This window comes from Aotus nancymaae, unplaced genomic scaffold (genome assembly GCF_030222135.1).
Source record: "Aotus nancymaae isolate 86718 unplaced genomic scaffold, 86718_ANA_hifiasm-v0.15.2.pri h1tg000097l, whole genome shotgun sequence".
NCBI classification, from domain to species: Eukaryota; Metazoa; Chordata; class Mammalia; order Primates; family Aotidae; genus Aotus; species Aotus nancymaae.
In genome coordinates this window covers 2,791,773-2,818,799 of record NW_026988512.1, presented here as the reverse complement: position 1 = coordinate 2,818,799, position 27,027 = coordinate 2,791,773, and the positions used below count along the sequence as shown (strand labels likewise).

The 27,027-nt window shown below is 44.7% G+C and overlaps 1 protein-coding gene across 4 annotated transcripts in view; it reads right to left on the bottom strand.

Annotated features, from left to right (window-relative positions):
- The window catches only part of POMK (protein O-mannose kinase), a 57,970-nt gene that overhangs the window by 26,643 nt on the left and 4,300 nt on the right, over window positions 1-27,027 (bottom strand). For 3 of the 4 annotated variants that reach the window (XM_064370015.1, XM_012476070.2, XM_064370016.1), the window contains exons 3-4: window positions 22,060-22,152; window positions 20,874-21,176 (exon numbers count right to left, since the gene is read on the bottom strand). In XM_064370015.1, the coding sequence (XP_064226085.1) occupies window positions 20,874-21,155 (282 nt within the window). In that variant the 5' untranslated portion in view covers window positions 21,156-21,176; window positions 22,060-22,152. Of the gene's footprint in view, window positions 1-20,873; window positions 21,177-22,059; window positions 22,153-25,795; window positions 25,909-27,027 lie in introns of all 4 variants that reach the window. The other variant, XM_064370017.1, reaches the window with a different exon arrangement.

Here is a 27,027-nt window from a genome sequence, read left to right as displayed (position 1 = left end):
CTTAGAGAAAAATTAAGCAGGGATGGTTTGCAATTTTAAATGGGGTTGGAGGAGTTCTCACTGGGGTGGCCTTTGAGCAAGACCTCAAAGGAGGTAAGGGAAGGAGCCATTTGGTATTTGTAGAACTACAGCCCAGGCAGAAAACAGCAAGGGCCAAGGGCCCTGGGGTGGAAGCATGCCCACAGGCTTCCAGAACAGCATGGCCCTGATGCTGCAGTAGACTGAACACGGACCATGGAGCAGGAGAGAGCTGGCAAGAGGGTGCAAGCCTCCCAGGGCCTTGTCGTTGCAAGGGCTCTTTTACTCAGAAAGAGACAGAGAGCCACCAAAGGATTTTGAGCAGAAAAGACACTATTGACTAATAATTTAGTAGAAGCATTCTGAGTGCTATGTGGAGAATAGACTGAAGAGGTGGGGAGCAAGTGTGGAGCAAAAAGACCATTTTGGAGTTTGATGAAACAATCTAAGTCCAGGGTCACGGTGGCTTGGAGAGGCTGGACTGAGAACTGGTTCAAGCCTGAGGAATGGTCAAGCCTAGGTCTCTTCTGAAAGGAGAAACAATGTAACTTGCTGATGAACTGAATGTGGATGAGAGAGCTCAGGATGCTGCCCAGATAGACGGCCTGAACGGAGGGACTGGAGTTAGGAAAGAATAAAGGGCGGGTGGGCTCTCAGGGAGATCTGGGACACAGTGAGTTTGAGAAGCCTCTCAGACACCCAGGTACATGTGGGGTAGGCAGATGGATAGAAAAGTCTCGAGTTCAGGGAAGTGGTCTCGGCACAGATAAAGCCAGAAAGCTGGGTGAGGTCACCTGGGGGCAAGCATGGAAGACAAAAGGTCCAGGGTGGAAAGGGACGAGGAGCTAGAGCTGGCAGGAAGACGAGGAGTGGATGCTATTCCTCCATGCTTTAAACAGATTGTTCATGTGACATCTTTCCAGATGGCAACCATTAAATACAGCCTCAAGCATTAAGACATCACAAAGAATACTTCCAAAGGTTACACGAAGTAAGAGCTACAAAATAATGCAAGAGAAAGAATCAAATCCACTCTTTTGAAAGGATCCAACCGATACTATATGGATTTTTAATGTAATATACAGCAGGTCCTTCAATTAGTCATTTCATTATAATGATGAGAAAAAAAAATTGACTCCCGGCTCTGCTAGAATCTTCCTTCTTCTCATTATTCCTGTTGCCCCATATCTACATTCCAGACTTTAGGCAGCTCCCCAAACACAGGGGTGCTGTGTCCTTAAGATGACGAAGACAGTGCGTATCTGGTTCTTTCAATGTAATCTTGGGTTTAAAAATCTCAAAGGCATGAGTCCCCAACTGTATCCCCAGGGAATAAATTGGGGAGAGAGAAAGCAAGAGGAGAAGGGAACTTCTGCTTTGTACTTCACCTCCAACTAAACATTTGAACTGAGTGTGCTGCTTTCATAATTTTTTAAAAAAAGAATAAAGGAAAAGCAAGGAGTTGATCTGTCTTTCACAAACCAGTGAGTGCGGTCACGGGGCAAAGCTAATGCTCCTGACAATTCCAAACACAGATCAAACACAGGCAGGGAGTGGAGGGGCAGCAGTGTCTGCACACTGACTGAGGAAACCAAGACTATTTCATTATATTATTTGATTTTGAGACAGGGTCTGTTCCATCACCCAGGCTAGAGTGCAGTGGGGGAAATCTTGGCTCACTGCAGGCTCCAGGCTCACAAAATCTTCCCACCTGAGTCTCCCAAGTACCTGGGTCTACAGGTGTGTGCCGCCACACCCAGCTAATTTTTATTTATTTGCTTATGTATTTATTTATTGTAGCAAGGAGATCGTACTCGCTTGTCCAACTCCTGGCCTCAAGAAATCCTCCTGCCTCGGCCTCTCAGAGTGCTGGGATTACAGGTGTGAGCCACCAAGCTGGCCTCCCAAGATTTTATGAGGATTTAACTAATGAACCTTTGTGTTCAGACTCCTAAAATAGAAACTGGGTACAACCACATATTTGGCTAGATTCCAAGGACACACCTTCGATGTCCCCAGGGGACTTACATACTTTTAAAACAGACTAATAAAAAACAAGATACAGAGAGCTGGAGGGAGGATGAGAGTGGAAGTTAGGGGCAACAGGGAAAGCTTCTCAAAGTGATGCTGAGCTGAGACCTGAATGATGAGGTCTTGGCCAAGGCAAGAGGAAGAGAATTTCAGGCAGAGAAAGGCAGTGCAAAGTCCCCAGGGTGAGAAAGGGCTTGGTTTGATCAGGGAACAAAAGAGCAGGGGACTGTAGGGCAGAAACTAGTGCCTAGGGTCAGGGGAGGGAGGCCAGGGCGGGTTTGGTTATTAAGAGGCTGGGATTTTTTTCTTTTTCCTGAGGAAATGGGAAGCCACCCAAGTTGTTTTTAAGAAGTGGCATAATCTGGTTTGTATTTAAAAGATGACTGTGCATGGTGAACGGCAAAAGAAACAGACCTGTGGAAGGTAAGAGATAATGAGGACTTACTGGAGACGGCCAGTGGACAGAGGTTATCAAACACATGTGGACGAGCTGTGAAAAAAGAATGGATGGAACTGCTCTTGGCTTAACTGAAGGGGAAAGGGAGGACTCAAGGTGACTCCCAGGTTTCTGGCTTGAGCAACTTGGTGGGAAGCAATGCCATTTGCTGAGCCAGAGAAGGCTGGGAGAACAGGTTTCAGAAGGGAAAATATCACAAGTTCCACACTGGACATGCAGAGACACTGAAGACACCTCCAAGTAGAGATGCCCAGTACGTAGTGGGATATACAAATCTGTGGCTGGGGGCAGAGGTACAGGCTGGAGATATAAACTTGGGAGTCGCCAACATACGAAATGTATTTAAAGTAACGGCACTAGATTCCATCACCTAGGAGCAGATCTAAAGACTCAGGAAGAGGGTCCAGGAAGGAGCCTTGAGAAAGTTTCTTGCGTCAGTACTGTTCACATTCGGTCCAGATAACAGCTGAGGGGCCAGGGCCGTCCTGTGGGTTACAGGATGGGTAGCAGCATCCCCTGGCCTCTACCCACTGGATGCCAGTAGCAACCCCCATGCCCCTAGTTGTGACAACCACAGATATCTCCACACATTGCTAAATGGCCCCCTGAGAAGCAAGACTGCTTATGGTTGAGACTCAGTGATTCAGAGTAAGATGAGGGACAGAAGCCAGCAAAGGAGAGTAATTAGGAAAGGCCGTGAAGGGAGGAAGCAAACGAAAAGCATGTGGTTCCCCCTGCAGAGCCCGGACTGCAAGGAAAGGAGTCAACTGGATCAAGAGCTGCTGAAAAGATCAAGAAGACGAGAACCAAGAAACATCCAACCAGGAGTTGCTGATGGCCTTGATGAGGCTGATTCACTGGAGGGCTGGTGTCGGGAAGCCACACTGAGCCAGGATAAAAGTGCAGCTGGGGGAGATGAGGCAGAGACAAAGTCAGAGCAGCTCTATTATGAAGGTAGCAGAGGAAGGGCCTTGCTACAGGACAAGGTAAGCCAGGGAACAGGATTTCTTTTTTAAAGAGTATTTGTAACAGCAATAGGGGTGGTGCTGGTGGAAAAGACTAATGATGAGAGAGGGAATGACCTGTGTGTGAAGTTGTGAGAAATCAGGGATTGGTCAGGTGTAGTTCCAGCTACTCAGGAGGTTGAAGTGGGAAGATCCGTTGAGCCCAGGAGTTCAAGCTTGCAGTGAGCTATGACAGCACCCCTGCACTCCAGCCTGGACAACAGAGAAAGACCCTGTCTATAAAAAAATAAAAATAAAAAAATAAAAAGAAATGAAAAAAGAAGTCAAGGATGATACCTGTGCTGGTGGGTTTGTAGACCTGGTGGTGGGAAGGTGAGGATGTTCCCACTGAGTGGCTTCTGTTTTCCTAACTTATGAAACAACATCATTAGCTCAGAGAAGGCCTTGGGGGTATTTGAGGAGGTAACTGGTATCAGAGAAGAGGAACAAAAACTCACTAAGGGAAAAGAGTGAGACTTCTGGGTGTCCAGGGGCACATCTGAGGTCCGTGCTGTGCACAGAAAGCATGTGGCTGTGGAATTTCTCTCCTGCTCCTGTGCAGTGGTTCCAGTGCAGATGCACAGTGGGGTTCAACCGGGCTTGGGGCTGCTTTGGCCAGGCATGACGGAGAGAAAGGCACAAGGAAACTGTTGCAGGTTGTTTGCAAGAGTGATGAGATCAAAAGCCTGTGGAATCTCCACTGGGTGCCTGTGGGAGTGATGACAGGAGGCACTGTCAGAGATGGGATTGAGACACTGGAGGTCGCCACGAGATTGAGCAACTGTTGGAGCAAGAGTCCTAGGAAAGGAGGTGGAGATCGGAGCGGGGGGTCGTCAACTTTGGAAATAGAAATTCCTATTGAAAAACCTATGCCTTCCAACTTGCCACAGTAAGGGGGCCCCTGATTAGAAGTGGGTCACTTATAAGTCGGTTGTTAAAATAAGTGGCTACATTCAGGATAATGAATCTCCTCTGTGCCAGAACCTGCATGCACATGGGGACAAGGCTCCTAATCAACCCACGGTCTCCACTCACGTGCAAAAATATTCTGTCCTAAAGGTAAGTTTCAGCCAAGGAAAAAACAAAAATCAACATAATGGCACTTTTGTCACATTTCACTTTAATAAAACTACATTACTCCAATTTATTACCCACATTATAAAATCCCACAGCTGGATGGGCATGATTTGTCAAGTTTCCCTAAAATTAAATCTATCCTCAAGCAACAGGTGTGATCTGCAACCACCAAAGTTATTGAGAAACATACCCTCCACGGTGAAAAGCAATTCTGACAAAGAACCTCCAAACGCTTCTGGGCAACCGCAGCAGCCTGGATGAGGGGAGCAGTCCCTCGAGTGGCGACTCAGAGACTGAACTAACTGTGCGTCCTCCTCTCAACTGACGTCCCTTCCCTGGTGTCCTTGCCCTGCTTTGTCTTCTTCGCACACGTCACTAACACACTGTATCACATATTTGCTTCTTAGTTTCCTTTGTTTTCTGACTGCCCGACTAAAAAGCATCTTTCATGAAGACAGCAGGGTCTCTGTTTCATAACTGCTGCCTCCACAGCACCTACAAGAAACAAAGAAAACTTTACCTTGTTTCTACAAACTCCTCTCCCTTCTCCTGATGGGCTTTTCCTTTTTGTTGCTGTTGTTGTTGTTTTTGGGGGCGGATGGATCTTGCCCTGTCACCCAGGCTGGAGTACAGTGGCGTTATCTCGGCTCACTGCAATCTCCACCTCCTGGGTTCAAGCAATTCTCCTACCTCAGCCTCCCAAGTAGCTGGGACTACAGGTGTGCGCCACCATGTCCAGCTAATTTTTTTGTATTTTCAGTAGAGACAGGGTTTCACCATGTTGGCCAGGATGGTCTCGATCTCCTGACCTCGTGATCCGCCCGCTTTGGCTCCCAAAGTGCTGGGATTACACATGTGAGCCACCATGCCCAGCCCGGGCTTTTCCTTTAAGATGCCTCCTTTCCATATTCATAGAGGAGGCAGCCATGAGTCCCAGTCTCCGAATCTTAGTCTCCGAAAATAAGAGCCAGCAATTTATCAAGCTGCAGCCCCAGGGACACATTTCCCATTCTCTCCCTGCCTTTTGCCACTTTCCAATGCATCCTCACAAGGCACTGTCTCTGTTCCTAGAGTCACCCTTTGTTATGCCAGGAAGCCTCAGTTACCACAGAAACAGCGACCACATAAAATGCAGCACACCCTGGTTGCCAATGAGACAAAGGCCCCTCAAGCTTCTATTTGAGAACTGAACTCACTCCTCTGGGGTCTTATCCTTTGCAAGCAAAAACATTTTTAAAAACAAACTTTTAAAAAAGGACTCATCACTTAACTGACACCACAGAAATACAAAGGCTCATTAGAGACTATTATGAACAACTATACATCAACAAACTCAAAAACCCAGAGGAAATGGATAAATTCCTGGACACATACACACTACCCAGAAGAACCAGAAGACCTGAAAAGACCCGTAATGAGTAATGAGGCGGAATCAGTAACAAAGTCTCCCAGCAAACCCAAGTGCAGGACTAGGTGGTTGCACAGCTGAATTCCACTGCATTTTTAATGAAGAACTGATACCAACTCTTCTCAAAATATTTCAAAATATTGAAGGGAAGGAATTCTTCTAAACTCATTCCACAAGGCCAGCATAACTCTGATACCAAAACCAGATAAAGACACAACAAAAAAAGAAAACTATAGACCAGTATTCCTCATGAATATAGATGCAAAAATCCTCAACAAAATACTAGTGAACTGACTCCAACAGCACATAAAAAAGAACATGTGCCATAATCAAGTGGGATTCACCTCAGGGATGCGAGGATGGCTCAATGCACACAAATCAAGAAATGTAACAGATCAAGAGAACGAAGGACAAACACCAAACAAACATCTCAGTAAACGCAGAAAAAGCGTTTGATAAAATTCAACATCCCTTCATGATAAAAGACCCTAAACAAATTAGGTACAGAAGGAACGTACCTTAACCCAATAAAGGCCACATATGAGAAACCCACAGCTAACATCATACTGAATAGGGAAAAGCTCCAGCTTTTCCTAACGAAGGGAATAAGGATGCCAACTCTCACCATTCTCATTCAACACAGCACTGGAACTTCTAGCCAGAGCAATTAGGCAAGAGAAAGAAAGAAAGGGCATCCAAATTGGTAAGGAAGAAGTCAAACTGTTCCTGTTTGCAGTTGACATGATCTGATACAGAAAAAAAAAATAATAATAACGTCTCTACCAAAAAACTCTTAGAATTGATAGTAAATTCAGTGAGTTGCAGGATACAAAAATCAACATACAAAAAGCAGTAACATTTCTATACACGAATAACAAACTAACTGAAAAAGAAATAAAGAAAACAATCCTATTTATAATAACTACAAAAAAATACGTAGTGTGAAAGGAAAATGAATTTCAGAACCCCAAAAGCACTAAGCCAAAGGAAATGTCAAGCTGGGAACTACATCAAGGAAACCTGCCTCACATTGTATTCCTAAACAAGGTAGCTAAAAATATAAAAAGCTACATACCTCCCCCACAATTTGCCCACATGAAAATTACTTGTGGGCCTCAAGATCTGTACCCTAAAACAATTACGTTGAATTTCACCATGGCAATGTAAACTAATAGCTTACCTTCACAGATGCAGAACAGAAGTTTTATCTCTGCTCACCTGAGACAAATGCGTAACTGATTGCTTCCTCTGCCCTATTGTTTATGTAAAAATGCAGATCAACTGAGCCAGACTAAATTGTGTATTCAGTGAAAGACTGATCACAGATTCAAAAGAATGCAAACTTTTGTCTCTTATCTACTTAAGACCTAGAAGCCCACCCCTCCCAACCCGCTCAACCCCACCCAACCTCCCATCCCACCCCCATTCCCCTACCCCCAACTCAGAGTTAGCTCGCCTTACTGGTCTGAACCACTGTACATCTTATATATATTGATTAATGTCTCCCTAAAATGTATAAAAGTAAGCTATACCCCAACCACCTTGAGCACATGCCATCAGGACCTCCTGAGACTGTACATCCTAAACCTTGACAAACTTTCCAAATTGCCTGAGATTTGTTTCAGATATGTTAGGTTCACACTAGGAATAAATTCAAAAAAGGAAGTAAAAAGTCTCTACAAAGAAAACTGTAAAATGCCAATGAAAGAAACTGAAGAAGATACAAAAAAGTGGAAAGACATCCCACACTCATGAACTGGAAAAATTAATATGGTTAAAATGATTATATTGCTCAAAGTGATTACAGACTCATACCTGTGGTTAGCTAGCCCCGCTCTGGCGACGGATCTTGAACTGGGGACTAACTCTGGCACCATCTCTGACCTCTGGCACTGCTGACCCAGTGTGCATGGATTTAATTACAATGAAGAAATTGTCCTGGGGAAATGTCCCATAACCATAGCCCTATCACAGGATGTCTGTAGCCCCACTGCAAGGTGTCTGATTCGGTGAGTATTCCAGCTGCTGCCAACAGCCCCTTCCTTCTCCTGATTTGTTGGCCTCTCTCAAGGTGCTGCTGTCTCTTGGTAGCCTTGTGGGGTATCTGTGTGTAATCTGATTGCGATGTGTCTGTCTGCAGCCCCATTACAGGGCATCTGTCTGTAGTCCATTATGGGGTATGTAAATGGACAAAGAATAGGGGACTTGTTTGGAGGAATATGCTTGGTTTGCGACTAGGTCTGGAATCTGTGTCTTGAAGGCCTTCTGTTTGTGTGTGTGTGTGGTGTGTGTGTGTGTTTATGTGTGGAGGGGGACCCTGAAGGAATTACTGATGGACGTCCAGCAAGCCTAACTCAGAGTGACTGTCTGCTCTTCCATCCTGCCTAAAGACTGCCCATTGAGTCCCTGCTAGGAGGTTATCTCTCCCCACTGTGAGTGGATTAAAAGACAACAGGAACCAACAGAAGAAAGTTTAAGCCTTGCCAGGTCGATATTGGGTGCTACACACAGTAACTAGAGTCTGTTTTGTTACGTGTCTTTTGCCTCAGCTGTGATGAAAAATGTTAATTCAGTTCCCCATGCAGCCTGCTGGGCAGCATCTTACAAAATTAAGAATCTTGCCTATGGCTCCATAAAATGGAAAAGGGTGATTTTCTTTTGTAAAGTGACTTGGCCCCCCACAACCACAGCTATGGCACATGAGCAGGGTCATCAAAAGCCACTCCATTCAAGGGAACCTGGAAACCTACTATGCCGTCATAAAGGAGAATTTACCAGCCAAGTCTCTCACGCTTGCTCTCCCTCTCTCTCTCTCTCTCTGCAGATTGTGTGTTTATGCCTGTGCACATACAAACAGTAAACATCACTGTCTCCTCTGCAAAGGTTTAATTAATAATAAAAGGATTTGTGAGACTAGTCTTAGGCTGCAGCAAATCTGGGGTACTTTGTGTTAAAAATTTGTCTTTCTGTGTTGTTCTACAATAGAGGGGTATCACAGGACAAAACATGGGCTTAGGACCCCTGTAAGCCTGCTTTTCAAGCCAGCCTGCAGGCTGGTCAGTTACAGACTTTGCTGGGGGTCCCTGAAACCAATACCAGATAAAGTTTCTTTGTTTTATGTCCTTGAGAGCTTAGCTTTGTAACCATGTGGGGATATTTTCTCTTGGTCTCCACCATGCAGAAGACAGCAATTTAGGGATTCATGTCATAGCCCTAACAATTATCTTAAGCAGTTAAAAGCCTTTGCAAGCTCAAATTAACTCCTCGAGGGTCCCTCTGAGAAAACAGAACTCACTCAGTGTCGTAGCTCAGTAGCCAAGGCTTTGTCTTCCTGCAGTGGTGGCTCAGATTTAATTCTTGGCTTAGAAAATGAGTCCTTTCTGGTTTTTCATTTGTGTAACTTTTTGCCATTTATTAATTCCTTTCCTGCCACAGACAGCTTTTGATTTCCTGTCTTAAACTTTCCTTTCTCTAAACTACCTTTGGGGAAATTATAAATCTTGTAAAAGAAAAAAAAGGAAACTGCTTACCATCTCTTTGGGGCATCTTATGTGTCCACATTTAAGTCATTACCTTATTTAAAACTTACTAATCTCATGAGATGTTGCCTGTGCTAAAGTTCAGAAGCCAGAAATATTGATTCTCTCTCCTGGCTAGAGTCTGATAATAGAGACTTAAAAAGAAAAAAATTAAGAGCTATATGGTTAAAATCAACTTCATTAAAAATGAATATCCAACCTACATATATATTTTAAAAGGCTGTATATTTTTTTCTCTTCTTGTATCCTGGATGTTTTTTAAACATGTTTTTGTTCGTTTGTTTCTCTTCTCAGTCGACAATTATTTCTCCATTTTGCCTTCTTGCCCTCCTTGATGCTCACAAGAGAGAACCTAAGAATTTCTAACAGCAGATAGATCTCTCTCAAAATCTAAGGTTCTGTTCAGTTTTACATTATGTCACCTGATTTTTTTCTTTTTGTTTTTTTCTTCTTTTGGGAGTGTCAGAAATTATTTTTCATTAGGAGACAGCTTTGGTATGTAATAACTAGACAGTAAATGTACTTTTGGGGATAAGCTGATTCCTTATTTTTGGGATCCAGGATCTGGTATAAAAATAAGACCCTTAATTTCTGGAGATCAGTTTTGCCTTCCAGCTGTGTCTGCTTAGTAAGCCATAAAAACTGCAGGCTTTAAAGAGAAACTTAAAAACTGGCAAATGAAAACCCTTACAACTATAGGATCCTCTGTCTGTGTAATTATATGTATTGTGTGTGATGCTTACACAAAAGAGCTCTAATTAACTGGCTTAAAGAAAAATGAGCCCTTAAATCAAATACTTAGTCAGAAAAATTAAAACTAAGGCTTTTTAATTCACATGACTTTATTAACTTTTCAGAAATAAAGACAGTTTTAAAGACTATTGCTAAAATTAAAATGTCTTCAAAATTTAGACATTTGGTCTAAATTGGGTCAGATATTAGGTTTGCTAAATGCTTTAAGGTCATACACTGTTTCTTTGACTTTTGAAAATTGTTCTATTTACTTATCTTGAAGCCATTAGATTCTAGATAAGGCCTTGGGACACATGGAATTAACCACGGCCCCTAGCTATGCAAAAAAGGTTATAAAGAAATTTTTTTTTGAGACAGACCTTCACCCTCGTTCCACAGGCTGGAGTCTAATGGCGCAATCTCAGCTCACTGCAACCTCCAGCTTCAGGCGATTCTCCTGCCTCGGCCTCCCGAGTAGCTGGGACTACAGATGCCCACCGCCACACCCAGCTAATTTTTGTATTTCTAGTAGAGAGAGGGTTTTACCATGTTGGCGAGGCTGGTCTTAACCTCCTGACCTCAGGTGATGTATCCACCTCAGTCTCCCAAAGTGCTGGGATTACAGGCATGAGCCACCATGCCTGGCCAGGAAATTTTATATAAGAAAATATCGTATATGATAAAATCTTGTCCTAAAGAAAAATGACTGGTTTAAAAAGGAATGTTTAGGAAAAGTCAGAAAGCCCAAGCATGTCGAAATGGTCTGTGTAAGTCGTGAACGGATTCATGAAAGGAAATTTATGCAAGAAATGCTGTATAATTGAAAGGTTGTTGGGCCTCCTAAATGCTTCCTAAAATGCCACTATGACTCTTACTGTACACCTTGCCTGTTTTATAGCTAGCTAAGGCCCAAGACATGTGGAGTTAGCCACATCCCCTAGCTACATTGGAAAAAGACCTTCTTGTGTCCTAGGCGCCACACCTACTACATAATTGAAATTGCTTATGAACCAGGCTCTCCACCAAAAGTAAAAGTTGCTAAGAGTTAACAGTGTAACGTGTATTTGAGACTACTGAAAAAACAGTTCTACACGCAAGGTATGTAAGGGAAGTAAAATGTATTTTTGGTAAAACATTATGAGAACGCATGGGAAAGTGGGTTTCTTGCCTAACTTTAGATAAAGGGTTAAAAGATTGCTTTAGGGACGGATCCAAGATGGCCGATTAGGAGCAGCTCAGGATTGCAGCTCCCAGAGAAAGTGTGGAGGGTGAGTGGACGACGCATTTCCAGACGGATATTTATTGCCCACACACCAGGAGATTCCCAGGCGGAGGAGCCCCACGGGACGCCAGCGTGGCTGTTTTGGCCGACGTGGCTGTTTCGGCTGGAGCAGCTGTTTTGCTCGGTGCCCCGGCACAGCGGCTCTCCATACAAAATACACAGGTCCGGGCACCATTTTAGCTGGCGATTGGACCTCAGGGAAGACAGAGTCACCCATTTAACTGAGAGAAAAGGGGACTGAATCTCCAGGCCAGGAGATTCCCGGGCAAAAAAGCACCACGAATCTCAGCGTGGCTGTCTCAGCTGGCACAGTGGGTCGCTGCATGGGAAATCACACAGATCCCGGTGCCTTTTCAACAGGCAACTGGAAAACCTGGGAGACAAAAAAAAAAAGGCTCTGAGGCAGTGAGCCAGGTGATCAAGGCTCGGCTGCTCCCACCCCCACAAAAAAACAGCAATCAGAAATGCTCTGCATTGAGAGTTTCACAGCAAACACAGCTGAACCCAGGAGGGGCCAGCTCTGTGGGGGAGGGGCATCCGCCATTACCGAGGCAGTCCACCACTACGGAGGTAGTTTGCCATTACCGAGGCAGCCCGCCATTACAGAGAGAGTCCGGCATTATAGAGGTGGGACGCCATTGCCGAGGCAGTTCTAACTACACTCGTATAAACAGGACTGCAGGGAAGTTCACATGGCCGCTCGGCAAAGCCTCTACAGGCAGACAGTGACTAGGCTGCCTCCTCGCTAGGCAGGGCAGCCCTGAGAAAAGGCAGCAGCACAACAGAAACTCATAAATAAAGCCCTAACTCCCCAGGACAGAGCACCTGGGAAAAAAAAGGGGGGGGGTTATGAGTTCTGCTGCAGCAGACTTAAATGTACCTACACAGCAGCTCTGAATGAACAATGGAGCTTACAGCTCAGCACTTGAGCTCCTATAAAGGACATACTGTCCCGTCAAGCAGCTCCCTGATGCCCATATGTCCGAAGAGTCACCACATAAAGGAGAGCTCAGACTGACATCTGGCGAGTATCCCTCAGGGACAAAGAAAGCAGAAGAAACTGGCAGCAACCCTTACTGTTCTGCAGCCGCTGCAGGTGATCCCCAGGCAACAGGGCCTGGAGTGGACCTCAGCAGTCCTACGGCAGAGGGGCCTGACTGATAGAAGGAAAACTAAGAAACAGAAAGAAATAACTTCATCATCAACAAACTGTACGTCCACTCAGAGACCCAATCTGAAAGTCAATGACTACAAAGATGACAGGTGGATAAATCCACAAAGATGGGAAGAAACCAGCACAAAAAGGATGAGAACACACGAAACCAGAATGCCTCTCCTCCTACAAGGGATCACAACTCCTCACCAGCAAGGGAACAAGGCTGGATGGAGAATGAGGGTGATGAATTGACAGAATCAGGCTTCAGAAGGTGGGTAATAAGAAACTTCTGTGAGCTAAAACAATATGTTCTAACCCAATGCAAAGAAACTAAGAATGTTGAAAAAATATTTGACAAAATGCTAACAAGAATAAACATCTGAGAGAGGAATATAAATGAATTGATGGAACTGAAAAACACAACACGAGAACTTCGCAAAGCATACAAAAGTTTCAACAGCCGAATTGACCAAGCAGAAGAATGGATATCAGAGGTCGAAGATCAACTCAATGAAATAAAACGAGAAGGCAAGATTAGAGAAAACAGGGTAAAAAGGAATGAACAAAGTCAACAAGAAATATGGGACTATGTGAAAAGACCTAATCTACGTTTGATAGGTGTACCTGAATGTGACAGAGAGAATGAATCCAAGCTGGAAAATACTCTTCAGGATATTATCCAGGAAAACTTCTCCAAACTACCAAGGCAGGCCAATATTCAAGTCCAGGAAATACAGAGAACACCACAAAGATATTCCTCAAGAAGAGCAACCCCAAGGCACATAATCGTCAGATTCACCAGGGTTGAAATGAAGGAGAAAATGCTAAGGGCAGCCAGAGAGAAAGATCGGGTTACGCACAAAGGGAAGCCCATCAGACTCACAGCAGATCTCTCAGCAGAAACCCTACAAGCCAGAAGAGAGTGGGGGCCAATATTCAACATCCTAAAAGAAAAGAACTTTCAACCCAGAATTTCATATCCAGCCAAACTAAGCTTCATAAGTGAAGGAAAAATAAAATCCTTTGCGAACAAGCAAGTACTCAGACATTTCATCACTACCAGGCCTGCTTTACAAGAGCTCCTGAAAGAGGCACTAAACATAGAAAGGAACAACCAGTACCAGCCACTCCAAAAACATACCAAATGGTAATGAGCATCAACACAATGAAGAAACTGCATCAACTAACGGGCAAAACAGCCAGCTAGCATCAAAATGGCAGGATCAAATTCACACATAACAATATTAACCCTAAATGTAAACGGGCTAAATGCCCCAATCAAAAGACACAGACTGGCAAATTGGATAAAAAGCCAAAACTCATCAGTGTGCTGTATCCAGGAAACCCATCTCACATGCAAGGATACACAGAGGCTCAAAATAAAGGGATGAAGGAAGATTTACCAAGCAAATGGAGAGTAAAAAAAAGCAGGAGTTGCAATTCTCGTCTCTGATAAAATAAGACTTTAAACTAACAAAGATCAAAAGAGACAAAGAAGGATATTACATAATGGTAAAAGGATCAATGCAACAAGAAGAGCTAACGATCCTAAACATATACGCACCCAATACAGGAGAACCCAGATATATAAGGCAAATTCTTAATGACTTACAAAGAGACTTTGACTCCCACACAATAATAGTGGGAGACTTTAATACCCCACTGTCAATATTACACAGATCAACGAGACAGAAAATTAACAAGGATATCCAGGACTTGAACTCAGATCTGGACCAAGCAAACCTAATAGACATTTACAGAACTCTCCACCTCAAATCCAGAGAATATACATTCTTCTCAGCACCACATCGCACCTACTCTAAAACTGACCACATAATTGGAAGTAAATTACTCCTCAGCAAAAGCAAAAGAACAGAAATAATAACAAACAGTTTCTCAGACCATAGTGCAATCAAGTTAGAACTCAGAATTCAGAAACCAACCCAGAACCACACAGCTTCATGGAAACTGAACAACTGGCTCTTGAATGCTGACCGGATAAACAATGAAATGAAGGCAGAAATAAAGGTGTTCTTCGAAATCAACGAGAATGAAGACACAATGTACCAAATTCTCTGGGACACATTTAAAGCAGTGTCTAGAGGAAAATATATAGAGAAGAAAATCAATAAATGCCCACATGAGAAGTAAGGAGAGATCTAAAATTGACACCCTATCGTCAAAATTGAAAGAGCTAGAGGAGCAAGACCAAAAAAACTCAAAAGCTAGCAGAAGACAAGAAATAACTAAGATCAGAGCAGAACTGAAGGAGATAGAGACACAAAAAAACCCTTCAAAAAATCAATAAATCCAGGAGCTGGTTTTTCGAAAAGATCAACAAAATAGACACACCACTAGCCAGATTAATAAAAAAGAAAAGAAAGAAGAATCAAATAGATGCAATAAAAAACGATAAAGGGGATATCACCACAGATTCCACAGAAACACAAACCATCATCAGAGATTAATACAAACATCTCTATGCACATAAACTAGAAAATCTGGAAGAAATGGATAAATTCCTGGACACTTGCACCCTCCCAAGCCTAAACCAGGAAGAGGTCGAAACCCTGAATAGACCAATAACAAGGGCTGAAGCTGAGGCAGCAATTAAGAGCCTACCACAAAAGAAAAGCCCAGGTCCAGATGGGTTCACAGCTGAATTCTACCAGACATACAAAGAGGAACTGGTACCATTCCTTCTGAAACTATTCCAAACAATCCAAAAAGAGGGAATCCTTCCCAAATCATTTTATGAGACCAACATCATCCTGATACCAAAACCCGGCAGAGACTCAGCAAGAAAAGAAAACTTCAGGCCAATATCCATGAACATAGATGCAAAAATCTTCAATAAAATACTGGCAAACTGAATGTAACAGCACATCAAAAAGCTTATCCACCATGATCAACTAGGATTCATCCCGGGGATGCAAGGCTGGTTCAACATACACAAGTCTATAAACGTAATCCACCACATAAACAGAACCAAAGACAAAAACCACATGATTATCTCAATTCATACAGAGAAGGCCTTTGACAAAATTCAAGGCCTTTATGCTAAAAACCCTCAATAAACTAGGTATTCACAGAATGTATCTCAAAATAATAAAAGCTATTTACGACAAACTAACAGCCAATATCATACTGAATGGGCAAAAACTGGAAGCATTCCCTTTGAAATCAGGCACTAGACAAGGATGCCCTCTCTCACCACTCCTATTCAATATAGTACTAGAAATTCTAGCAAGAGCAATCAGGCAAGAAAAAGAAATAACGGGTATTCAAATAGGAAAGGAGGAAGTCAAATTGTCTCTATTTGCAGACGACTTGATTGTGTATCTAGAAGACCCTATCACCTCAGCCCCAAATCTCCTGAAACTGATAAGCAAGTTCAGCGAAGTCTCAGGATACAAAATCAATGTGCAAAAATCACAAGCATTCCTATACACCAATAACAGACTTAAGAGAGCCACATCAAGAACGAACTGCCATTCACAATTGCTACAAAGAGAATAAAATACCTAGGAATACAACTAACAAGGAACGTAAAGGACCTCTTCAAGGAGAACTACAAACCACTGCTCAACGAAATGAGAGGACACAAACAGATGGAGAAACATTCCATGTTCATGGTTAGGAAGAATCAATATCGTGAAAATGGCCATACTGCCCAAAGTAATTTACAGATTCAACGCTATCCCCATCAAGCTACCAATGACCCTCTTCACAGAACTGGAAAAAAATCACCTTAAACTTCATATGGAACCAAAAGAGAGCCCGCAGAGCCAACTCAACTCTAAGCAAAAAGAATAAAGCGGGAGGCATCACACTACTGGACTTCAAACTATACTACAAGCCTACAGTAATCAAAACAGCATGGTACTGGTACCAAAACTGAGATACAGACCAATGGAACAGAACAGAGGCCTCGGAGGCAACACCACACATCTACAACCATCCGATCTTTGACAAACCTGATAAAAACAAGCAATAGGGAAAGGAGTCCCTGTTTAATAAATGGTGTTGGGAAAACTGGCTAGCCATGTGCAGAAAGCAGAAACTGGACCCCTTCCTGACACCTTACACTAAAATTAACTCCAGATGGATTAAAGACTTAAACATAAGACCTAACATCATAAAAACCCTAGAAGAAAATCTAGGCAAATCCATTCAGGACATAGGCGTAGGCAAGGACTTCATGACCAAAACACCAAAAGCATTGGCAACAAAAGCCAAAATAAACAAATGAGATCTAATCAAACTCCACAGCTTCTGCATGGCAAAAGAAACAGTCAATCGAGTGAATCGGCAACCAACAGAATGGGAAAAAATTTTTACCGTCTACCCATCTGACAAAGGGCTGATATCTAGAAAATACAAAGAACTAAAACATATTTACAAGAAAAAAACAAACAAGCCCATTCAAAAGTGGGCAAAGGATATGAACAGACACTTTACAAAAGAAGACATACATGAGGCCAACAAACATGAAAAAATGCTCATCATCACTGGCCATTAGAGAAATGCAAATCAAAACTACATTGAGATACCATCTCACGCCAGTTAGAATGGCGATCATTAAAAAATCTGGAGACAACAGATGCTGGAGAGGATGTGGAGAAACAGGAACGCTCTTACACAGTTGGTGGGAGTGTAAATTAGTTCAACCATTGTGGAAGACAGTGTGGCGATTTCTCAAGGATCTAGAAATAGAAATTCCATTTGACTCAGCAATCCCACTATTGGGTATATACCCAAAGAACTATAAACCGTTCTACTGTAAAGACACATGCACACATATGTTCACTGCAGCCCTGTATACAATAGCAAAGACCTGGAACCAACCCAAATGCCCATCAATGATAGACTGGACAAAGAAAATGTGGTACATATACACCATGGAATACTACGCAGCCATCAAAAACGATGAGTTCGTGTCCTTTGTAGGATCTTGGATGAATCTGGAAACCATCATTCTCAGCAAACTGTCATAAGAACAGAAAGCCAAGCACCGTATGTTCTCACTCATAGGTGGGTGTTGAACAACGAGAACACGTGGATTCAGGGAGAGGAGCATCACACACAGGGAACAGTTGAGGGGGTAGGGGAGAGACAACGGCGGGGGTGGGGAGGGATAACGTGGGGAGAAATGCCAGATATACTATGCACCAAAAGTAAAATAAATTAAAAAAAAAAAAAAAGGGCCGGGCGCAGTGGCTCACGCCTGTAATCCTAGCACTTTGGGAGGCCGAGGCGGGTGGATCACGAGGTCAAGAGATTGAGACCATCCTGGTCAACATGGTGAAACCCCAACTCTACTAAAAATACAAAAAATTAGCTGGGCATGGTGGCGCGTGCCTGTAATCCCAGCTACTCAGGAGGCTGAGGCAGGAGAATTGCCTGAACCCAGGAGGCGGAGGTTGCAGTGAGCCGAGATCGTGCCATTGCACTCCAGCCTGGGTAACAAGAGCGAAACTCCGTCTCAAAAAAAAAAAAAAAAAAATTCTGGAGACAACAGATGCTGGAGAGGATGTGGAGAAATAGGAACACTTTTACACTGTTGGTGGGAGTGTAAATTAGTTCAACCACTGTGGAAGACAGTGTGGTGATTCCTCAAGGACCTAGAAATAGAAATTCCATTTGACCCAGCAATCTCTGAGTATATATCCAAAGGATTATAAATCGTTCTACTATAAGGACACATGCACACAAATGTTCACTGCAGCACTGTTTACAATAGCAAAGACCTGGAACCAACCCAAATGCCCATCGATGATAGACTGGACAGGGAAAATGTGGCACGTATACACCATGGAATATTATGCAGCCATCAAAAATGATGAGTTTGTGTCCTTTGTAGGGACATGGATGAACCTGCAAACCATCATTCTCAGCAAACTGACACAAGAACAGAAAATCAAACACCGCATGTTCTCACTCATAGGTGGGTGTTGAACAATGAGAACATATGGTCACAGGGAGGGGAGCATCACACACTTGGGTCTCTTGGGGGAAATAGGGGAGGGACAGCGGTGGGTGGGGAGTTGGGGAGAGATAGCATGGGGAGAAATGCCAGATATAGGTGATGGGGAGGAAGGCAGCAAATCATACTGCCATGTGTGTACCTATGCAACAATCTTGCATGTTCTTCACATGTACCCCAAAACCTAAAATGCAATTAAAAAAAAAAAAGTTACAAATAGAACTAATGTATTTGATCCAGCAATTCCACTACTGGATATATATATCCAAAGGAAAGGAAATCAATATATTGAAGAGATATGTGTACCCCCATGTTTATTGCAGCACTATTCACAATAGCCAAGATATGAACTCAACCTGAGTGTCCTTCAGCAGATGAATAAAGAAAATGTGATGTATATACAAAATGGAATACTATTCAGCCATAAAAAATAAGGAAATCTGTCCTTCATGGCAACATGAATAGAACCAGAGGACATTATGTTACATGAAATAAACTAGGAACAAAAAGTTAGACACTACAAGTTCTCATTCATATGCAGAAGTTTAAAAAAGTTTACCCAAAGAAGTAAAAAGCAGAACAGAGCTTTCTAGAGGCTGGGACGGGTGGAGCAAAGGCAAGGATAGGGAGAGATTTGTTAAAGGACACAACACTACAGCTAGAGAGGAGAAGCACGTTCTGGTGTTTTATAGCATCACAGGATGACTATAATTAACAACATATTGTACACTTTCAAATTAACAATATATTATATACACTTTCAAATAGCTAGAAGTGAGGTTATTGAATGTTCCCGACTGAAATGAGCGACAAATGTTTGAGATGATAGATATGCCCTGATCCGATCACTATACATGGTATATAGGTATGGAACCATCACTATGTATCCCTCAAATACGTATCATTAATATGTGCCAATTAAAAATGTTTTCAAAATCAGTATAATACCATCAGAGAGTTCGAAAAACAGGGGGAAAAAGTTCTCCATAATCCCCCTTTCACCCTAGCACAATTTCTATCATTTTCATATTTTTCTTTTTTTTCTTTGGAGATAGGGTCTTGCTCTGTCACCCAGGCGGAAATGCAGTGACAAGATCATGGCTCACTGCAGCCCCAAGCTCCTCGGGCTCAAGAGATTCTGCCACCTCAGCTTCCCAAGTAGCACGTGCCACTATGCCAGGCTAATTTTTGTAGAGACGGGTTTTGCCATGTTGCCCAGGCTGGTCTGGAATTCCTAGGCTCAAGTGATCCACCCATCTCCACCTCCCAAAATGCTGGGATTACATGTATGAGCCACCACGCCTGGCCTCTATTTATCTACATATATATACAATTTCACAGTTGAAAAGTCCATTATACAGTTTTGTATCTTATTTTCTTCACTTATTATCACAAGGTTTTCTTCGTGATGCCTCCTGGGGTTCCTAACTACACGATGGTTGAAGAATATTCCGCCAAGTAAATGGGCCATCATTTAATGAACTATTCTAAAAGTGCCGTTTCTAGTTTTCTATCACTATAGCACTCCTTTATGCATTTGGCCTTTTTCCTGCCTTAGATCACTTATTAAGATAAAGTTCCATCGGGAGGCTGAGGCAGGCAGATCACTTGAGGTCAGGAATTCAAGACCAGTCAGGCCAACATGGTGAAACCCCGCCTCTACTAAAAATACAAAAATTAGCCAGGCATGGTGGCACACACCTATAGTCCCAACTACTTGGGAGGCTGAGTCACAAGAATCACTTGAACCTGGGAGGTAGAAGTTGCAGTGAGCCAAGATGGTTCCACTGCACTCCAGCCTGGGTGACAGAGTGAGACTCCATCTCAAAAAAAAAAAAAAAAAAAAAAAAGATAAAGTGCCAGATATGCGGTTACTGAGCTCAAGGAAGGATAGACACTTAGAGCCAACAGGGCTCCTAACACTCGATGCCACACTGTGTCCCCAAAGGATGAACCCTATGCCTACTGCAGCACTATTCACAATTACCAAGAAACAGAATCAACCAAAACGTCCATCAACAGATGAATGGACAAGAAAATGTGGTGCACGTACTCAATGGAGTACACTTCAGCAGTAAAGAAGGATGAAATTCCGTAATTTGTGCCAGCATGGATGGAGCTGGAGGACCCTGTGTTAAGTGAAATAACATGATGACAGCGATCAGAAATGAACCCAGACTCACTCTCTTCACCGCTCCTTCCCCGACACGCTTCAGCTGTCTCACTTCTGTTCTCAGCTCCTCGCAGGACAGCCAAGGTGAACAGTTTTTCATCTGTCCTATCCTGAAGTGACCATAGGGACAGTGTCTGGGGTCCACCAGGGACTGCCGAGGGGCAATGAAGAAGCGGTCGAGGCAGAGGTAGAGCAAAGTGTTCATCAGGGCCATGACCAGCAGCAGCCCAATGGCTGGGGGTACCTCTCGGGGAGCGAGGCCTCTCCTGCTGTTCTGGGGCTGCTTTTCCATGTTGACGGCCTCTGTAATTTCCTAAAATACACAATGAAACAAGAAGTCGTTACAGTCAGCTTTCATTTTCGAGAATGTATTCTGATGCCTCTTCTATTCAAGGGTCCTGTAAGCCACAACATTACCATGAGGACTAAAGCAGGTATCGAACACCAAGCTTACCCCAAATGCCCAATGTTAGCTTTTCCCATAATCATTACTTTTTATTACAATGTGGGTTCCTCTAGATTAGATTACATTAAGCGGGAGGTGTTCGTGTCTAACTGTCCAACTCACAGTAGCATGCATTGAATAGATGCTCGTGAATATTCAGTAAAATGAAAGCAAAATGTATTAGCTGGTGGGATGAGGACAGAGGGTGGACAAAGGACAACCTGCTTAGGGTAGCAGGTGGAGGCTGGGAGGTTGAAAGTCTCTTGAACCCAGCTAATCAGCTGTCCTGTTCCCTGGGAGGTACTCAGAATCCCCTGAACAGTTTCAAGAAGCAAAAGCTGCTCTTCAGCAGTTATGGAAGTTACATTTGGGATAAAAGACTGAGGCTGGGAGACCAGTTAGGAGGTCCTGGTTTATGACCAGGGACAGGAGCTGACAAGTGCACGAGCTAGAATAACAGTAGTGAGATGAGAGAGATGACCACTCAGAGGTGACACCAGCGATAAGTGACCACCAATAAGGTGTGGGCTCTACCGCTGGAGCCGTTCAAGGCCACGGTGGAGGGGCCTGGGAGCAGACAGGCCTGAAATAGGACCCTGGATGGCAGAAGTGATTTACGCAAGCAGAATGGAAGTGTATGGAGACTTTAACAGTGGATGTGGCCATGCCAGTGGGAGCCAGCTGAACAGCAATGGAATGCCAGGGTACTGGGACAGAAATGGGCCAGAGACAGTTGTGACATGCAGGTTACCTCCAACACGCATCTCCTCCAGTTCAGGTCTCCATCCAGTTACTTGGTCAGTCCATGCTCTGGCTGGCGCCCAGGGACCAGCCTGGAAATACCCTGCCGCAAAGTACCAAACAGGACGTGTGTAAACAGAAACTGTAGCTCTGTACCCAGACCAATCGCCATAGTCCAAACGGCCCACGTTCCCCAGGGGCCCTTCTCCTGCCTCAAGTCCAGCTGTCCTCTCAAGCCCCAGGACAGAGCAGTGCCATGGGGAAGCTCTGTGCTGCCTCACCAGCCTCTCCGTCCCAGTCTGCTCCCTTCACCTCCATCACTGACTTCCAGCTGCTCATTCACACAACATGTCCTGAGCAGCTTCTATGTGCCCAGCCCTGCACTGCGCGCTGGAGACACACGAGTGAATTATGCCTGCCTGGTTCTCATCCTGCTGGAGCTTAGGGGAAAGTCTAGTGGGGAAGACAGACAATAAACAAGTAAACAAAAAGGTTTATCATCATCCTGTGATAAGGGTTCAGGACAGAGAGCAGCACCCGGAGGAAGCATCCCAGGAGACCTCTCTGAGAAGGTAACCTTCACACTGAGACCAGAGGCCTGAGAGGAGCCAGACATGAAAAACCCAGGACAGGAAGCTCGTTCCTACCTCCTCCTTAAGAAAACAAAATCCACTCCCTGGCCGGGCGCGGTGGCTCATGCCTTTAATCCCAGCACTTTGGGAGGCCAAGGCGAATGGATCACGAGGTCAAGAGATTGAGACCATCCTGTTCAACATGGTGAAACACCATCTCTACTAAAAATACAAAAATTAGCTGGGTGTGGTGGGGTGCGCCTGTAGTCCCAGCTACTTGGGAGGCTGAGGCAGAATTGCTTAGGAGGCAGAGGTTGCGGTGAGCCGAGATTGTGCCATTGCACTCCAGCCTGGCAACAGAGCAAGACTCCATCTCAAAAAAAAAAAATCCACTCCCATTCACAGAGCTGGGACAAGAAATCAATGAAACCACAAAGTTCACAGGAAACGGCATTTCTCTTAAGAGCACGCTGCAGCCATAAAGTGTCAAAAACCCCCTTTGGATGGAGACTCCTTTCTTACTATTTAGAAATTTGGTTCTGTACAATCACAGACTACCCGAAATTCTGCAGTTTGAAGTCTTATCAGTTGGAATAAAACATCCCACTCTTTCCTGGAGGATCAAAGTCACTCTGACACAGACAAGCAATCTCAATTTCCACACAAGGCAGAGCTTCAGATAAGGGGTTTCTGGAAACAATCCTGCATGTTTATGTTAACCTGGTAGTCTCCAAGGAAAGAGGACCACTTTGCAGTCCAGACTAGATCCTGAGCCCTTTACACTCAGTCTACACGGCTTTCAGCCCATCAAAACACTACTTCATTTACATTTGCCTAAACTTCACTCATCTCCAAAATTCTATGATTTTCTTTTCTTCTTTTTTTTTTAGGGGAGACAGAGTCCCGTTCTTGTCGCCCAGGCTGGAGTGCAGTGGTACGATCCTGGCCCACTGCAACCTCCACCTCCTGGGTTCAAGTGATTCTCCTGCCTTAGCCTCCTGAGTAGCTGGGATTACAGGTGCCTGCTACCACACTAGGCTAATTTTTGTATTTTTAGTAGACACGGCATTTCACCATATTTGACCAGGCTGGTCAAACTCCTGACCTTGTGATTCCCCCCCCCCGGCCTCCCAAAGTGCTGGGATTACAGGTGTCAGCCACTGCAACTGGCCAATTTTCTTCCTTTTTTTTTTTTTTTTAAGAGATAGGATCTGACTCTGTCACTCAGGCTGGAGTGCAGTGGTGCAATCACAGCTCAGTGCAGCCTCAAACTCAAGCAAGCCTCTCACTGCTGCTTCCTAAGTGGGACTACAGGTGCGCACCACCACATCCAGCTAATTTTTGTTTTTTGTTTTTGTTTTGTAGAGACTGGGTCTCATGATTTTGCGTAGGCTGGCCTTGAACTCCTAGCCTTAAGCAATCCTCCTGCCTCAGCCTCCCAAACTGCTGGCATTACAGGCATGAGTCACCACGCCTGGCCTTTTAAATTTATTTTCATCCCCTCCACAGCTCTACTCACCCCCCTTCATCAGTATTCCCTGGAACCTCAACACACTCCAGTACCCTACAGACACAAGCACACAAGTTCACACTGTTCTGGCACCCCTGAGCATACTCCAGACCTCACACTGCTGACTCTCCCAACAATGGCATACCACTTCAGTGCCTCTATGACTCTAAACCCACAGTAGCAGCCTCTGGAATGCCTTAAATCATCCAGCTGCCCCTTCCTAAAGTGTCTCTGTGGTCAGGGATACATGCGCACCTCACAGCACCTTGACCCTTAGTGCACTGGGCCTCTGACAGCACCAAGACCCTTCCCATACCACCACCCCGTGCCCCACACAGATCCACAATCTTCACCCCGCTAGCACAGGGCTCCCACCATCCTCCTTCCACCAGATCCCCCCATGAGGTCCTTCCAGCTCTGCCCCATTAGCATGCACTAGGCTCCGACTACCCAGACCTTTATTAGGACATGCACACACCCTCCACGGCAGAGCACTCGAGTCTTTCAACCACCTCCCCTCCATAAGCGCCCTGTTTTCTCCTACCCCTCAGGCCCCCACAGACACACACACAGCGTTAACACCATACCACTCTCATCACCACACACAAAGCCTCAGAGGCCTATTAGCACACATCCTGGTGCCTCTACCACCCTACCCTCCATTAGCGCACACTGGGCCTCTCTCCAGGAGTAACCCCTATTAGCTTGTCTTGGAACTTCCTTGACATCCTACCCCTGTAATACACCCATGGGTCCCTTACTCACTCTGCAGCCCCCTTCCCTAAGCACACACTGGGCCTTGAGCCTCACCCGCTATAAGACTCTCCACCACATGCTCCAAGCCCTGCTCAGCCCAGGCCCCCACTGGCAAAGCTCCGGTCTCTCCCCACTCCAGCACCTATTCCCACACCTCTGCTCCTCTGACCCCCTGCTCCCCATCAGCACTCATGGCACTTCCCATTCCCAGTTTCCTGAACCAGGCCAGGTCAGAGACGCCACGAAGGACACCCACCCTGGTGCCCTCAGATGATTCTCTGTCCCTTGATGGAGACACACAAGTCCCGCCAGTGTGCAGTCTCGCTTATCACAGCGAGTCAATAAACACGACAGGTGTGTCCCAAGTGGCCTTAGGCTGGCTGGAAGGTCACCCTCTCCTTCTCCAAACATATACCACCTCTTCCCCAAACTTCACTCTCAGCTGATCATCTAACAAGATCATCCTATTTTACTGGAAAAACAGAAGCAATCAGAGAGCATTTCCACCAGTTCCCAAGCCCCACCCCGGGTTCCTGCAGTCTCCTGTTACTATGAACTGTGTGTTACCCTGAAACTGGCCCCATGCCCAGCTCAGGCAAACCCCAAGCCCAGCTCTGTCCTCTCATTCTCTCCAACTCACCGCTACTCCACCCAAACTGACCTTATCACAGTCAGGCAGCACGGGTGACCTCCACATCACTAAACACAACAGTCAAAGCCCAGCCCCCATCTTCCTTGACCTATCAATGGCATCTAGTGTGACTGATCACTCCCTACTTACACACCTTCTTTACTTGGTTTCCAGGAAATTACACTCTGGCAGCTCCTCCTCATCTCTGAGTCCACTTAGTGGGGTCCCCCAGAGCTCAGAGCTCAGACCTCTGCCCACACTCCCTGGGAGAGCTCACCCAGACTCTGGACTTTTCATCTCTGCCTGCTGACAACTTCCAAAGGTAAAACTCCAATCCCAGCCTCTCCTCAGAACTCAAGGCTTGCTTCTTCGACATGTCCATGTGGATGTCTGATGAACAACTCAAAAGATTCAAAAATCAATACCAAATAACTCAATTTAAAAATGAGCAAAGGGCCAGGCATCGGTGGCTCACACTTGTAATCCCAGCACTTTGGGAGGCCGAGGTGGGAGGATCGCTTGAGCCTAGGAGTTCCAGACCAGCCAGGGCAACCTAGTAAGACCTTGTGTCTACAAAAACCAAATTTAAAAATGAGCCAGGCATGTTGGCATGTGCCCGTAGTCCCAGCTATTCAGGAGACCAAGGCTGCAGTGAGCTGTGATCATGCCACAGCACTCCAGCCTAGCTGACAGAGGCTTTGTCTCAAAATAAACAAAATAAGATGTTTAAAATGGGAAAAGGACTTGAATAGACATTTCACCAAAGAAGATACACAGATAGCCAACAGGCACATGAAAGATGCCCAGCTGCACCAGTCATCAAGGCAAACACAGATCAGAAGTGTGACAAGGTGGCATTTCACACCCAGGAGGATGGCTATAATACAAAAATCAGTAACATGAGTTTAGGGGGATGTGGAGAAACTGGAATCCTCAAACATCACTGGTGGGAAAGTAAAATGCAGCCACTGTGGAAAGCAGTCTGGCCACTCCTCAAAAGGTTAAGCACAGTCACCACATGACCCAGCGACTCCACTGCCCAGTGTGTACCCAGGAGGACTGAAGACACCTGTGCTCATGCACACACTTACACATGAACGTTCACAGAAGCATTATCCACAACAGCCAAACAGTGGAAATCACCCAAGTGTCCATCAGCTGATGAATGGACAGACAAAATGTGGTACATCCACAAATGGAGTATTATTCCGCCATAAAGAAGAATAAAGCACTAATTCATGCTGCAACATAAGTGAACCCTGGAAACATCACGCTCAGTGAAATAAGCCTGAGAAAAAGATCATACTGTGTACTATTCTATTTACATGAAATGTCCAGAAGCAGCAAATGCAGAGACAGAACACAGATTCGTGGCTGTCAGAGGCTGGGGGGTGGGCGTGGAATAGCTGCTGACAGGGATGGGGTCTCTTTTTGTCTACAATGTTCCTAAATTAGACAGTGATGATGGTTGTACAACCTTGTGAATATGCTAAATACCACTGAACTGTG